This window comes from Scyliorhinus torazame, chromosome 18, assembly GCF_047496885.1.
Source record: "Scyliorhinus torazame isolate Kashiwa2021f chromosome 18, sScyTor2.1, whole genome shotgun sequence".
NCBI lineage: Eukaryota > Metazoa > Chordata > Chondrichthyes > Carcharhiniformes > Scyliorhinidae > Scyliorhinus > Scyliorhinus torazame.
Genome location: NC_092724.1, coordinates 39,470,951 through 39,483,146, shown reverse-complemented (window position 1 = coordinate 39,483,146; position 12,196 = coordinate 39,470,951). Strand labels below are relative to the sequence as shown.

Here is a 12,196-nt window from a genome sequence, read left to right as displayed (position 1 = left end):
CCATGGCATTATTTCAAAGACGAGGAGGGGAGTTACTGTCAGTTATCCTGGCCAGTATTTATCTCTCAGCCAACATTATTAAAATAGATTAGGTGGATATTATCACATTGCTATTTATGGCATTTTGCAAAGTGCAGACTGAGAGCTATTTTCATAGAATCATAGAATTTAAAGTGCAGAAAGAGGCTATTCGGCCCATTGAGTCTGCACCGGCCCTTGGAAGGAGCACCCTACCCAAGCCCACACCTCCACCCTACCCCTGTAAATCCACCCAACCTTTTTGGACACTAAGGACAATTTAGCATTGCCAATCCACCTAACCTGCACATCTTTGGACTGTGGGAGGAAACCGGGGCACCGGGAGGAAACCCACGCAGACACGGGGAGAACGTGCAGACTCCGCACAGACAGTGACCCAAGCTGGGAATCGAACCTGGGACCCTGGAGCTAACCAGTGTGCTACCGTGCTGCCCTAATATTTCCTTATATTACGACAGCAATCACATTTTACCTAAAAGTCTATTGCTGTAGGATGTCCTGAGCTTGTGAAAGGCGCTTACAAATATGAGTTCTTTCCTTTTTAATCTCTGTAAATACTATTGTTAGTTGACAGTTGGAAGGTCTATCGTTGACCCGCAGATATTATTAATGGTTCCCTGTGCTGGTTGCATTGTCAATCTTATCATGAGTAACTGGTGTGACTATGGAGGGTTATTTCAAACTGCTTTACTTTTACTATATACATGATGAGCTACCAGGTAGGCATATCTCTGTTGAGTAAAGATCCTTCCATCTGCCCCGCAGAGTATTGATCGCTGTTATGGTAAATGTCACTCATTACCATAACTTTCCACCAGTTTATTTATTAAACTCACACACAGGTCAGTAAGGGTCAAGAGGTCAGGAAGGGTGCTACCAGGTACTGACAGACTGACCTCCAATCTCAGGAGCTGGATTCAAGACTCCGATTCAGCCCATCAAGCTCCCTCACTTCATGGATCTTATCACAAACTGGATGCATTCATTCTCCTGGAGCTGAAAGGCATTTAAACTCCTCCTAGCATTGCCGGAGGTTCACCATTCCAAAGCCCACATTGCTCAGGGTGATGTAAGACATTTGAATGCTTTGTCCTGACACTTTGAGGGGGGCACGGTAGCACAGTGGTTAGCACTGTTGCTTCACAGCGCCAGGGTCCCAGGTTTGATTCTTAGCTTGGGTCACTGTCTGTGCGGAGTCTGCACGTTCTCCCCATGTGTGCGTGGATTTCCTCCGGGTGCTCCGGTTTCCTCCCACAAGTCCCGAAAGACATGCTAGTTAGGCGATTTGGACATTCTGAATTCTCTCTCAGTGTACCCGAACAGGCGCCAGTGTGTGGCGACTAGGGGCTTTTTACATTAACTTCATTGCAGTGTTAATGAAGCCTATTTGTGACGATAAAGATTATTATTATTGTCATCTGATTGTACTTCAGTGTGGCCCCATTGTCAGATTGTCAGAGAAGTTGTGTTTGGGTAATGAATCCTCATCTCTCTGATCAGGAGGAAGATAAACTCAGTGATGAAGACCTGATGAAGTTTATCACAGATGATAAAAAGCCATCACCTTTGCTGAGACGGCTGCGCAAGATTCCAGGTAACCATTAATATACCAGCATGAGGCCGTGCCAATCTACACTGTAATATATACCCCCACCCCCAATCCCTGCCAATCTACACTCTGTAATACAGACCCCACACCCAATCCCTGCCAATCTACACTCTGTAATATATACCCCACCCCCAATCCCTGCCAATCTACACTCTGTAATACATACCTCACCCCCAGTCCCTGCCAATCTACACTGTGTGATACATACCCCACCCCTAATCTCTGCCAATCTACTCTCTGTAATACATATCCCATCCCCAATCCCTGCCAATCTACACTCTGTAATACATACCCCACACCCCAGTCCCTGCCAATCTACACTCTGTAATACATACCCCACACCCCAGTCCCTGCCAATCTACACTCTGTAATACATACCTCACACCCAATCACTGCCAATCTACACTCTGTAATACATACCTCACCCCCAATCCCTGCCAATCTACACTCTGTAATACATACCTCACACCCAATCCGTGCCAATCTACACTCTGTAATACATACCTCACACCCAATCCCTGCCAATCTACACTCTGTAATACATACCCCACACCCAATCCCTGCCAATCTACACTCTGTAATACATACCCCACCCCCAATCCCTCCCAACCTACACTCTGTAATATATACCCCACCCCCAATCCCTGCCAATCTACACTCTGTAATACAGACCCCACACCCAATCCCTCCCAACCTACACTCTGTAATACATACCTCACACCCAATCCCTGCCAATCTACACTCTGTAATATATACGCCACACCCAATCCCTGCCAATCTACACTCTGTAATACATACCTCACACCCAATCCCTGCCAATCTACACTCTGTAATATATACCCCACACCCAATCCCTCCCAACCTACACTCTGTAATACATACCTCACACCCAATCCCTGCCAATCTACACTCTGTAATACATACCTCACACCCAATCCCTGCCAATCTACACTCTGTAATATATACGCCACACCCAATCCCTGCCAATCTACACTCTGTAATACATACCTCACACCCAATCCCTGCCAATCTACACTCTGTAATATATACCCCACACCCAATCCCTGCCAATCTACACTCTGTAATATAAACGCCACATCCAATCCCTGCCAATCTACACTCTGTAATACATACCTCACACCCAATCCCTGCCAATCTACACTCTGTAATACACACCCCAATCCCTGCCAATCTACACTCTGTAATACATACCCCACACCCAGTCCCTGCCAATCTACACTCTATAATACATACCCCACACCCAATCCGTGCCAATCTACACTCTGTAATACATACCTCACACCCAATCCCTGCCAATCTACACTCTGTAATATATATCCCACACCCAATCCCTGCCAATCTACACTCTGTAATATATACGCCACACCCAATCCCTGCCAATCTACACTCTGTAATACATACCTCACACCCAATCCCTGCCAATCTACACTCTGTAATACATACCCCACACCCCAATCCCTGCCAATCTACACTCTGTAATACATACCCCACACCCAGTCCCTGCCAACCTACACTCTGTAATACATACCCCACACCCCAATCCCTGCCAATCTACACTCTATAATACATACCCCACACCCCAGTCCCTGCCAACCTACACTCTGTAATACATACCCCACACTCCACCCCCCCCAGCCCCTGCCCCTGCCAATCTACACTCTATAATACATACCCCCACACCCCACACACCCCATTCCCTGCCAACCTACACTCTGTAATACATACCTCACACTCCAGCATCTGCCAATCTACACTCTGTAATACAGACCCCACACCCAGTCCCTCCCAACCTACACTCTGTAATACATACCTCACACCCAATCCCTGCCAATCTACACTCTGTAATATATACCCCACACCCAATCCCTGCCAATCTACACTCTGTAATACATACCCCACACCATAGTCCTTGCCAATCTACACTCTGTAATACATACCCCACACTCCACACACCCCATTCCCTGCCAACCTACCCTCAGTAATACATACCCCACACTCCACCCCCCCTAGCCCCTGCCCCTGCCAATCTACTCTCTGTAATACATACCCCCACACCCCACACACCCCATTCCCTGCCAACCTACACTCTGTAATACATACCTCACACCCCAGCACCTGCCAACCTACACTCTGTAATACATACCCCACACCCCAGTCCCAGCCAATCTACACTCTGTAATACATACCCCCATACCCCACACACCCCAGTCCCTGCCAACCTACACTCTGTAATACATACCCCACACCCCAGTACCTGCCAATCTACACTCTGTAATACATACACCCACAACACCCCAGCCCCTTCCAATCTACCATCTGTAATACATACCCCTATGCCCCAGCACCACAATCCCTGCCAATCTACACTCTGTAATACATACCCCAACACCCACCCCCAATCTCTGCCAATTTACCATCTGTTCGAAAAACCTACCCCCCCACCCCCCAGCCAGAACCTGCCAATCTACACTCTGTAATACATATCCGTCCACACCCCATACACCCCAGTCTCTGCCAATCTACACTCTGTAATACATACCCCCACACCCCACACATCCCAGTCCCTGCCAACCTACACTCTGTAATACATACCCCACACCCCAGTACCTGCCAACCTACACTCTGTAATACATACCCCACACCCCAGCCCCTTCCAATCTACCATCTGTAATACATACCCCATATGCCCCAGCACCACAATCCCTGCCAATCTACACTCTGTAATACATACCTCAACACCCACCCCCAATCTCTGCCAATTTACCATCTGTTGGAAAAAACTACACCCCCCCCCCCGGCCAGAACCTGCCAATCTACACTCTGTAATACATATCCGTCCACACCCCATACACCCCAGTCCCTGCCAATCTACACTCTGTAATACATACCCCCACACCCCACACACCCCAGTCCCTGCCAACCTACACTCTGTAATACATACCTCACACCCAATCCGTGCCAATCTACACTCTGTAATACATACCCAACACCCAATCCCTCCCAACCTACACTCTGTAATATATACCCCACCCCCCAATCCCTGCCAATCTACACTCTGTAATACAGACCCCACACCCAATCCCTGCCAATCTACACTCAGTAATACATACCTCACACCCAATCCCTGCCAATCTACACTCTGTAATACATACCTCACCCCCAAACCCTGCCAATCTACACTCTGTAATACAGGCCCCACACCCAATCCCTCCCTACCTACACTCTGTAATACATACCTCACACCCACTCCCTGCCAATCTACACTCTGTAATACATACCCCACCCCAATCCCTGCCAATCTGTACTCTGTAATACATACCCCACACCCAGTCCCTGCCAACCTACACTCTGTAATACATACCCCACACCCCAATCCCTGCCAATCTACACTCTATAATACATACCCCACACCCCAGTCCCTGCCAACCTACACTCTGTAATACATACCCCACACTCCACCCCCCCCCAGCCCCTGCCCCTGCCAATCTACACTCTGTAATACATACCCCCACACCCCACACACCCCATTCCCTGCCAACCTACACTCTGTAATACATACCTCACACCCCAGCACCTGCCAACCTACACTCTGTAATACATACCCCACACCCCAATCCCTGCCAATCTACACTCTGTAATACAGACCCCACACCCAGTCCCTCCCAACCTACACTCTGTAATACATACCTCACACCCAATCCCTGCCAATCTACACTCTGTAATATATACCCCACACCCAATCCCTGCCAATCTACACTCTGTAATACATACCCCACACCATAGTCCTTGCCAATCTACACTCTGTAATACATACCCCACACTCCACACACCCCATTCCCTGCCAACCTACACTCAGTAATACATACCCCACGCTCCACCCCCCCTAGCCCCTGCCCCTGCCAATCTACACTCTGTAATACATACCCCCACACCCCACACACCCCATTCCCTGCCAACCTACACTCTGTAATACATACCTCACACCCCAGCACCTGCCAACCTACACTCTGTAATACATACCCCACACCCCAGTCCCAGCCAGTCTACACTCTGTAATACATACCCCCACACCCCACACACCCCAGTCCCTGCCAGCCTACACTCTGTAATACATACCCCACACCCCAGTACCTGCCAATCTACACTCTGTAATACATACACCCACAACACCCCAGCCCCTTCCAATCTACCATCTGTAATACATACCCCATATGCCCTAGCACCACAATCCCTGCCAATCTACACTCTGTAATACATACCCCAACACCCACCCCCAATCTCTGCCAATTTACCATCTGTTGGAAAAACCTACCCCCCCACCCCCCGGCCAGAACCTGCCAATCTACACTCTGTAATACATATCCGTCCACACCCCATACACCCCAGTCCCTGCCAATCTACACTCTGTAATACATACCCCCACACCCAATCCGTGCCAATCTACACTCTAATACATACCCAACACCCAATCCCTGCCAATCTACACTCTGTAATACATACCCCACACCCAATCCCTGCCAATCTACACTCAGTAATACATACCTCACACCCAATCCCTGCCAATCTACACTCTGTAATACATACCCCACCCCCAAACCCTGCCAATCTACACTCTGTAATACATACCCCACCCCAATCCCTGCCAATCTACACTCTGTAATACATACCCCACACCCAGTCGCTGCCAACCTACACTCTGTAATACATACCCCACACCCCAATCCCTGCCAATCTACACTCTATAATACATACCCCACACCCCAGTCCCTGCCAACCTACACTCTGTAATACATACCCCACACTCCACCCCCCCCCCAGCCCCTGCCCCTGCCAATCTACACTCTGTAATACATACCCCCACACCCCACACACCCCATTCCCTGCCAACCTACACTCTGTAATACATACCTCACACCCCAGCACCTGCCAACCTACACTCTGTAATACATACCCCACACCCCAATCCCTGCCAATCTACACTCTGTAATACAGACCCCACACCCAGTCCCTCCCAACCTACACTCTGTAATACATACCACACACCCAATCCCTGCCAATCTACACTCTGTAATATATACCCCACACCCAATCCCTGCCAATCTACACTCTGTAATACATACCCCACACCATAGTCCCTGCCAATCTACACTCTGTAATACATACCCCACACTCCACACACCCCATTCCCTGCCAACCTACACTCTGTAATACATACCCCACACTCCACCCCCCCTAGCCCCTGCCCCTGCCAATCTACACTCTGTAATACATACCCCCACACACCCCATTCCCTGCCAACCTACACTCTGTAATACATACCTCACACCCCAGCACCTGCCAACCTACACTCTGTAATACATACCCCACACCCCAGTCCCAGCCAATCTACACTCTGTAATACATACCCCCACACCCCACACACCCCAGTCCCTGCCAACCTACACTCTGTAATACATACCCCACACCCCAGTACCTGCCAATCTACACTCTGTAATACATACACCCACAACACCCCAGCCCCTTCCAATCTACCATCTGTAATACATACCCCATATGCCCCAGCACCACAATCCCTGCCAATCTACACTCTGTAATACATACCCCAACACCCACCCCCAATCTCTGCCAATTTACCATCTGTTGGAAAAAACTACCCCCCCACCCCCCGGCCAGAACCTGCCAATCTACACTCTGTAATACATATCCGTCCACACCCCATACACCCCAGTCCCTGCCAATCTACACTCTGTAATACATACCCCCACACCCCACACACCCCAGTCCCTGCCAACCTACACTCTGTAATACATACCCCACACCCCAGTACCTGCCAATCTACACTCTGTAATACATACACCCACAACACCCCAGCCCCTTCCAATCTACCATCTGTAATACATACCCCACATGCCCCAGCACCACAATCCCTGCCAATCTACACTCTGTAATACATACCCCAACACCCACCCCCAATCTCTGCCCATTTACCATCTGTTGAAAAAACACCCCCCCCCGGCCAGAACCTGCCAATCTACACTCTGTAATACATATCCGTCCACACCCCATACACCCCAGTCCCTGCCAACCTACATTGTATAATACATCCCCCCCCCCTTTGCACCCCTCTCCTCCCCCCAGTCCCTGCCAATCTACACTCTGTAACACATCAATACATCAACCCTGTTCCTGGGAATTTTACACTCTGTAACATAACCTCTCCCCCAACGTCGCCAACTCCCTGGGAATTTTACACTCTGTATTATACTGCCTTGCCCTTGGGGATCCTGCACAGCACAGTGCACTGCATGTATGGGTTGAATGTAGCTGTTGGATGGATTGAATGTGGTTGTTGGATGGGCTGAGCACTGGTTTGGGTTGAGATACATTAACAAGATTCTTTACTTTCGTTCAAAGGTGTTTTTCGATTTGAAGTGACCGCTGTTAAAGACACCCCATCCTTTTGTTTAACCCCGGATTTTCTGGAATTAAAGTCACCAAATAATGAGAATTCAGAGCTGGCTTTGGAAGTTTTAGAATTCCCTCTGCCAGGGCTTTCCACTCCACACACAATGTACAGGTAAGTGGGAGTTTGCAGCCTTTATTCACAGATGGTTTTATCATTCTGGACGGTGACAGATGGGGACAGATTGAAGCAGCATGATTCTGTTGTGGTGCCCATAAGGTGTGAGAGTGCTGCTGGTATTATTTTTATATAAAGTACCCAATTCTTTTTTGTCTAATTAAGGGGCAATTTAGCGTGGCCAATTCACCTACCCTACACAGCTTTGGGTTGTGGGGGTAAGACCCACGCAGACACGGGGAGAATGTGCAAACTCCACACGGACATTGACCCGGGGCCGGGATCGAACCCGGATCCTCAGTGCTGTGAGGTGCTGCTGGTATTATTGAGAATGGCTGAGTTCCATTAGTAATTGCCTGGGGGTGTTAGGTGGAGGAATGCAGGGGTGGACTTTCTCCCCGTGTCTGCGTGTTCCTCCCGGTGCTCCGGTTTTCTCCCACAATCCAAAGATGTGCAGGTTAGGTGGATTAACCCTGCTAAAATTACCCCTGAGTGTCGAAAGGTTGAATTAAGGGGAGTGGGCCTGGGTTAGGGTGCTCTTTCAAAAGGAAGAGATCCTTTTTAAATTTGTATTTTTCTCAGATCGGGACGTCCTTTTAGTCAGAGGCCGCGATTGAAGTCACAGCGGGCTCAATCGGTGTCTGTGTTGCCAGCGTAACATTGTGGGTCCGCCTCTCCCATTTTCTTTTGCCAATGTGCTTGAAAATTTGTATTGTAAAATCGCTAATGCAATAAAATAAAAGCAAAATTACTGCAGATGCTGGAAACCGGAAATAAAAACAGAAAATACCAGAAAGTCTCAACAGGTCTGGCAGCATCTGTGGAGAGGGAAACAGAGGGCGCGATTTAACGGGGGGGGGGGAAAAAGAGTCCAGTTTTAGGAACGTTTAGCGGGGTGTTTCTCAGTGCCTGCAGCGCCCGGAACAACCCTGCTATCAACTGGAATTTTTTTTTTCTGGCCTCGGCCCCATTTGTGTGGACCAGTGCTAAAGGGCTTCATGGCAAAGTCTCCCAGCTGCGGGCGTTCAATCTTGGGCCTTGGGAGATCCCGGCACAGACATATTTAAGTGAGACTTACTGCTCACTTATATATGCAAATCTGGATCCCACCCAGTGAGGGCAATATCCAGATCGCTAAGCCTGAGGCGTCCCGAGTGTCGCAGATCTTGCGAGTCTCTCACGAGATTTAATGGCCTTGTTGCATCCCAAAATGGGTGCGATGAGGCCCTACGATCACGATCACATTAACATTTTGAGTGCGTAAACTCTTCTGAGCTCTGACTCTGCTGTGAGAACTCAGCTTTGTACGGAGAGCATCGCCTCAGAATGATTTATATTCCAGCCATCTCATTGGGCAGAATTTTATGATTTTTTAAGTGTTGTCTCTGGAGGACTTCCGGGTGCGGCGATGACCAGCTGAGTCGCACGTTTCGGCAGCTCCCTGTGAAACGGACTTTTGGGCTCTTGATAGGAGCCCCAACGGCAATTTTAACGGCTGAAAACACCGTGCGGTAAACCAGAAGGGTGTTCCCCCTGGACATGGATGGAAAAAGGAGAGGAAAGTGGCCGGATTGCAGCGGATCCTTTGGAACAACGGCAAGGAAGGCAAGCAGAAACCAAGATGGCGTCGGAAGGTGGCAGTTTCATATGGGGCCCTGAACAACAAGAGTTTTTGAAACGCTGCGTGGAGGAGATAAAAAAGGAAATGAAGAAAGAGTTGTTGGCCCCGATATTACAGGCGATTGAAGGGCTGAAAGAGGAACAAAAGACCCAGGAGCAGGAGCTTCGGGTCGTGAAGGCGAAAGCAGCAGAGAATGAAAACGACATACAGGGCCTGGTGGTGAAGTCGGAGATACAGGAGACACACCAGAAACGATCTGTGGAGAGGTTGGAGGCACTGGAAAATAACGCAAGGAGGAACAACTTGAGGATTCTTGGCCTTCCTGAAGGTGTGGAGGGGGCGGACGTCGGGGCATATGTGAGCACGATGCTGCACTCGTTAATGGGAGTGGAGGCCCCGACGGGTCCGTTGGAGGTGGAGGGAGCATACCGAGTTATGGTGCGAGGATCGAGAGCAGGAGAAGCTCCCAGAGCCATAGTGGTGAGATTTCTCCGTTTTAAGGATAGAGAAATGGTCCTTAGATGGGCGAAGAAAACTCGGTGTAGTAAATGGGAGAACGCGGTGATCCGCGTCTATCAAGATTGGAGTGCGGAGGTGGCGAGAAGGAGGGCGAGCTTTAATCGGGCCAAAGCGGTACTTCACAAAAAAAAGATAAAGTTTGGAATGCTGCAACCGGCAAGACTGTGGGTCACATATCAAGGGAGGCACCACTACTTTGAGACGGCGGATGAAGCGTGGACTTTTATTGTAGAAGAAAAATTGGAATGATTGGACTACGAAAATGAACGTTTGGACAAAGTGGTGGGACGAGTGGGGGGGGGGGGGGGCGAAGAGGGATTGTATGATTAATCCTGCGGTATGGTAACTTTTCTTTCTCCCACAGGTGGTGATGGGGGAGGTGGGGAGGGAGAGGAGATGGGGCGTTGGCCATGGGAGGCGGGGCCGAGGGAGAGGCGCGGGCTTGGTTCCCGCGCTATGATAATTATGGCGGGAATAGAGAAGCAGGAAGGAGGGGGCGCCGCACGGGGCGAGCCGTGATCACGGGGGGAAGCCGAGGTCAGCCAGAGTTTGCTGACTTCTGGGAGCAACATGGGGGGAGTAATTACGCTAGCGGGGGGTCTAGCGGGGGGGGGGGGGGGGGGGGAGGGGGGAATTACTGGGTTGCTGCTGCTGGGGAAAGGGGGGAGTGGGTGCGGGAAAGGATGGGCGGGGGGGCACCGTCTGGGAGAAATACAGCCGCGTGGGAACTGGGCGAGAAGCTGGAAAAAGATGATGGCTAACCGGCAAGGGGGGGGGGGGGGGGTGGGAAGCCCCCCAACTCGGCTGATCATGTGGAACGTGAGGGGGCTTAACGGGCCGATAAAGAGGGCACGAGTACTCGCACACCTTAAGAAACTTAAAGCAGATGTGGTCATGTTACAGGAAACGCACCTGAAACTGATAGATCAGGTTAGGTTGCGCAAAGGATGGGTAGGGCAGGTGTTCCATTCGGGGCTGGATGCGAAAAACAGGGGGGTGGCTATATTAGTGGGGAAGCGGGTAATGTTCGAGGCAAAGACTATAGTGGCGGATAACGGGGGCAGATACGTGATGGTGAGTGGCAAATTACAGGGAGAGATGGTGGTGTTGGTAAACGTGTATGCCCCGAATTGGGACGATGCCAATTTTATGAGGCGAATGCTAGGACGCATCCCAGACCTAGAGACCGGAAAGCTGATAATGGGGGGAGACTTTAACACGGTGTTGGAACCAAGGCTGGATAGGTCGAAGTCCAGGACTGGTAGGAGGCCGGCAGCAGCCAAGGTGCTTAAGGATTTTATGGAGCAGATGGGAGGGGTGGACCCGTGGAGATTCAGTAGACCTAGGAGTAAGGAGTTCTCGTTTTTCTCCTATGTCCATAAAGTCTATTCACGCATAGACTTTTTTGTGTTGGGTAGGGCATTGATCCCGAGGGTGAGGGGAACGGAATATACGGCTATAGCCATTTCGGATCATGCCCCACACTGGGTAGACTTGGAGATAGGGGAGGAAACAAGAGGGCGTCCACCCTGGAGAATGGATATGGGACTAATTGCGGATGAGGGGGTGTGCTTAAGGGTGAGGGGATGCATTGAAAAGTACTTGGAACTCAATGACAATGGGGAGGTTCAGGTGGGAGTGGTCTGGGAGGCGTTGAAGGCGGTGGTTAGGGGGGAGCTGATATCAATAAGGACACATAAAGGGAAGCAGGAGAGTAAGGAACGGGAGCGGTTGTTGCAAGAACTTTTGAGGGTGGACAGACAGTATGCGGAAGCACCGGAGGAGGGACTGTATAGGGAAAGGCAAA

General features: G+C 50.0%; 1 protein-coding gene across 1 annotated transcript in view; it reads left to right on the top strand.

Annotated features, from left to right (window-relative positions):
- LOC140395143 (dedicator of cytokinesis protein 7-like) overlaps positions 1-12,196 on the top strand; it is a 353,436-nt gene that overhangs the window by 55,449 nt on the left and 285,791 nt on the right. The window contains exons 12-13 of the mRNA XM_072482618.1: positions 1,540-1,633; positions 8,084-8,246. Of these exons, the coding sequence (XP_072338719.1) occupies positions 1,540-1,633; positions 8,084-8,246 (257 nt within the window). The remainder of the gene's footprint in view (positions 1-1,539; positions 1,634-8,083; positions 8,247-12,196) is intronic.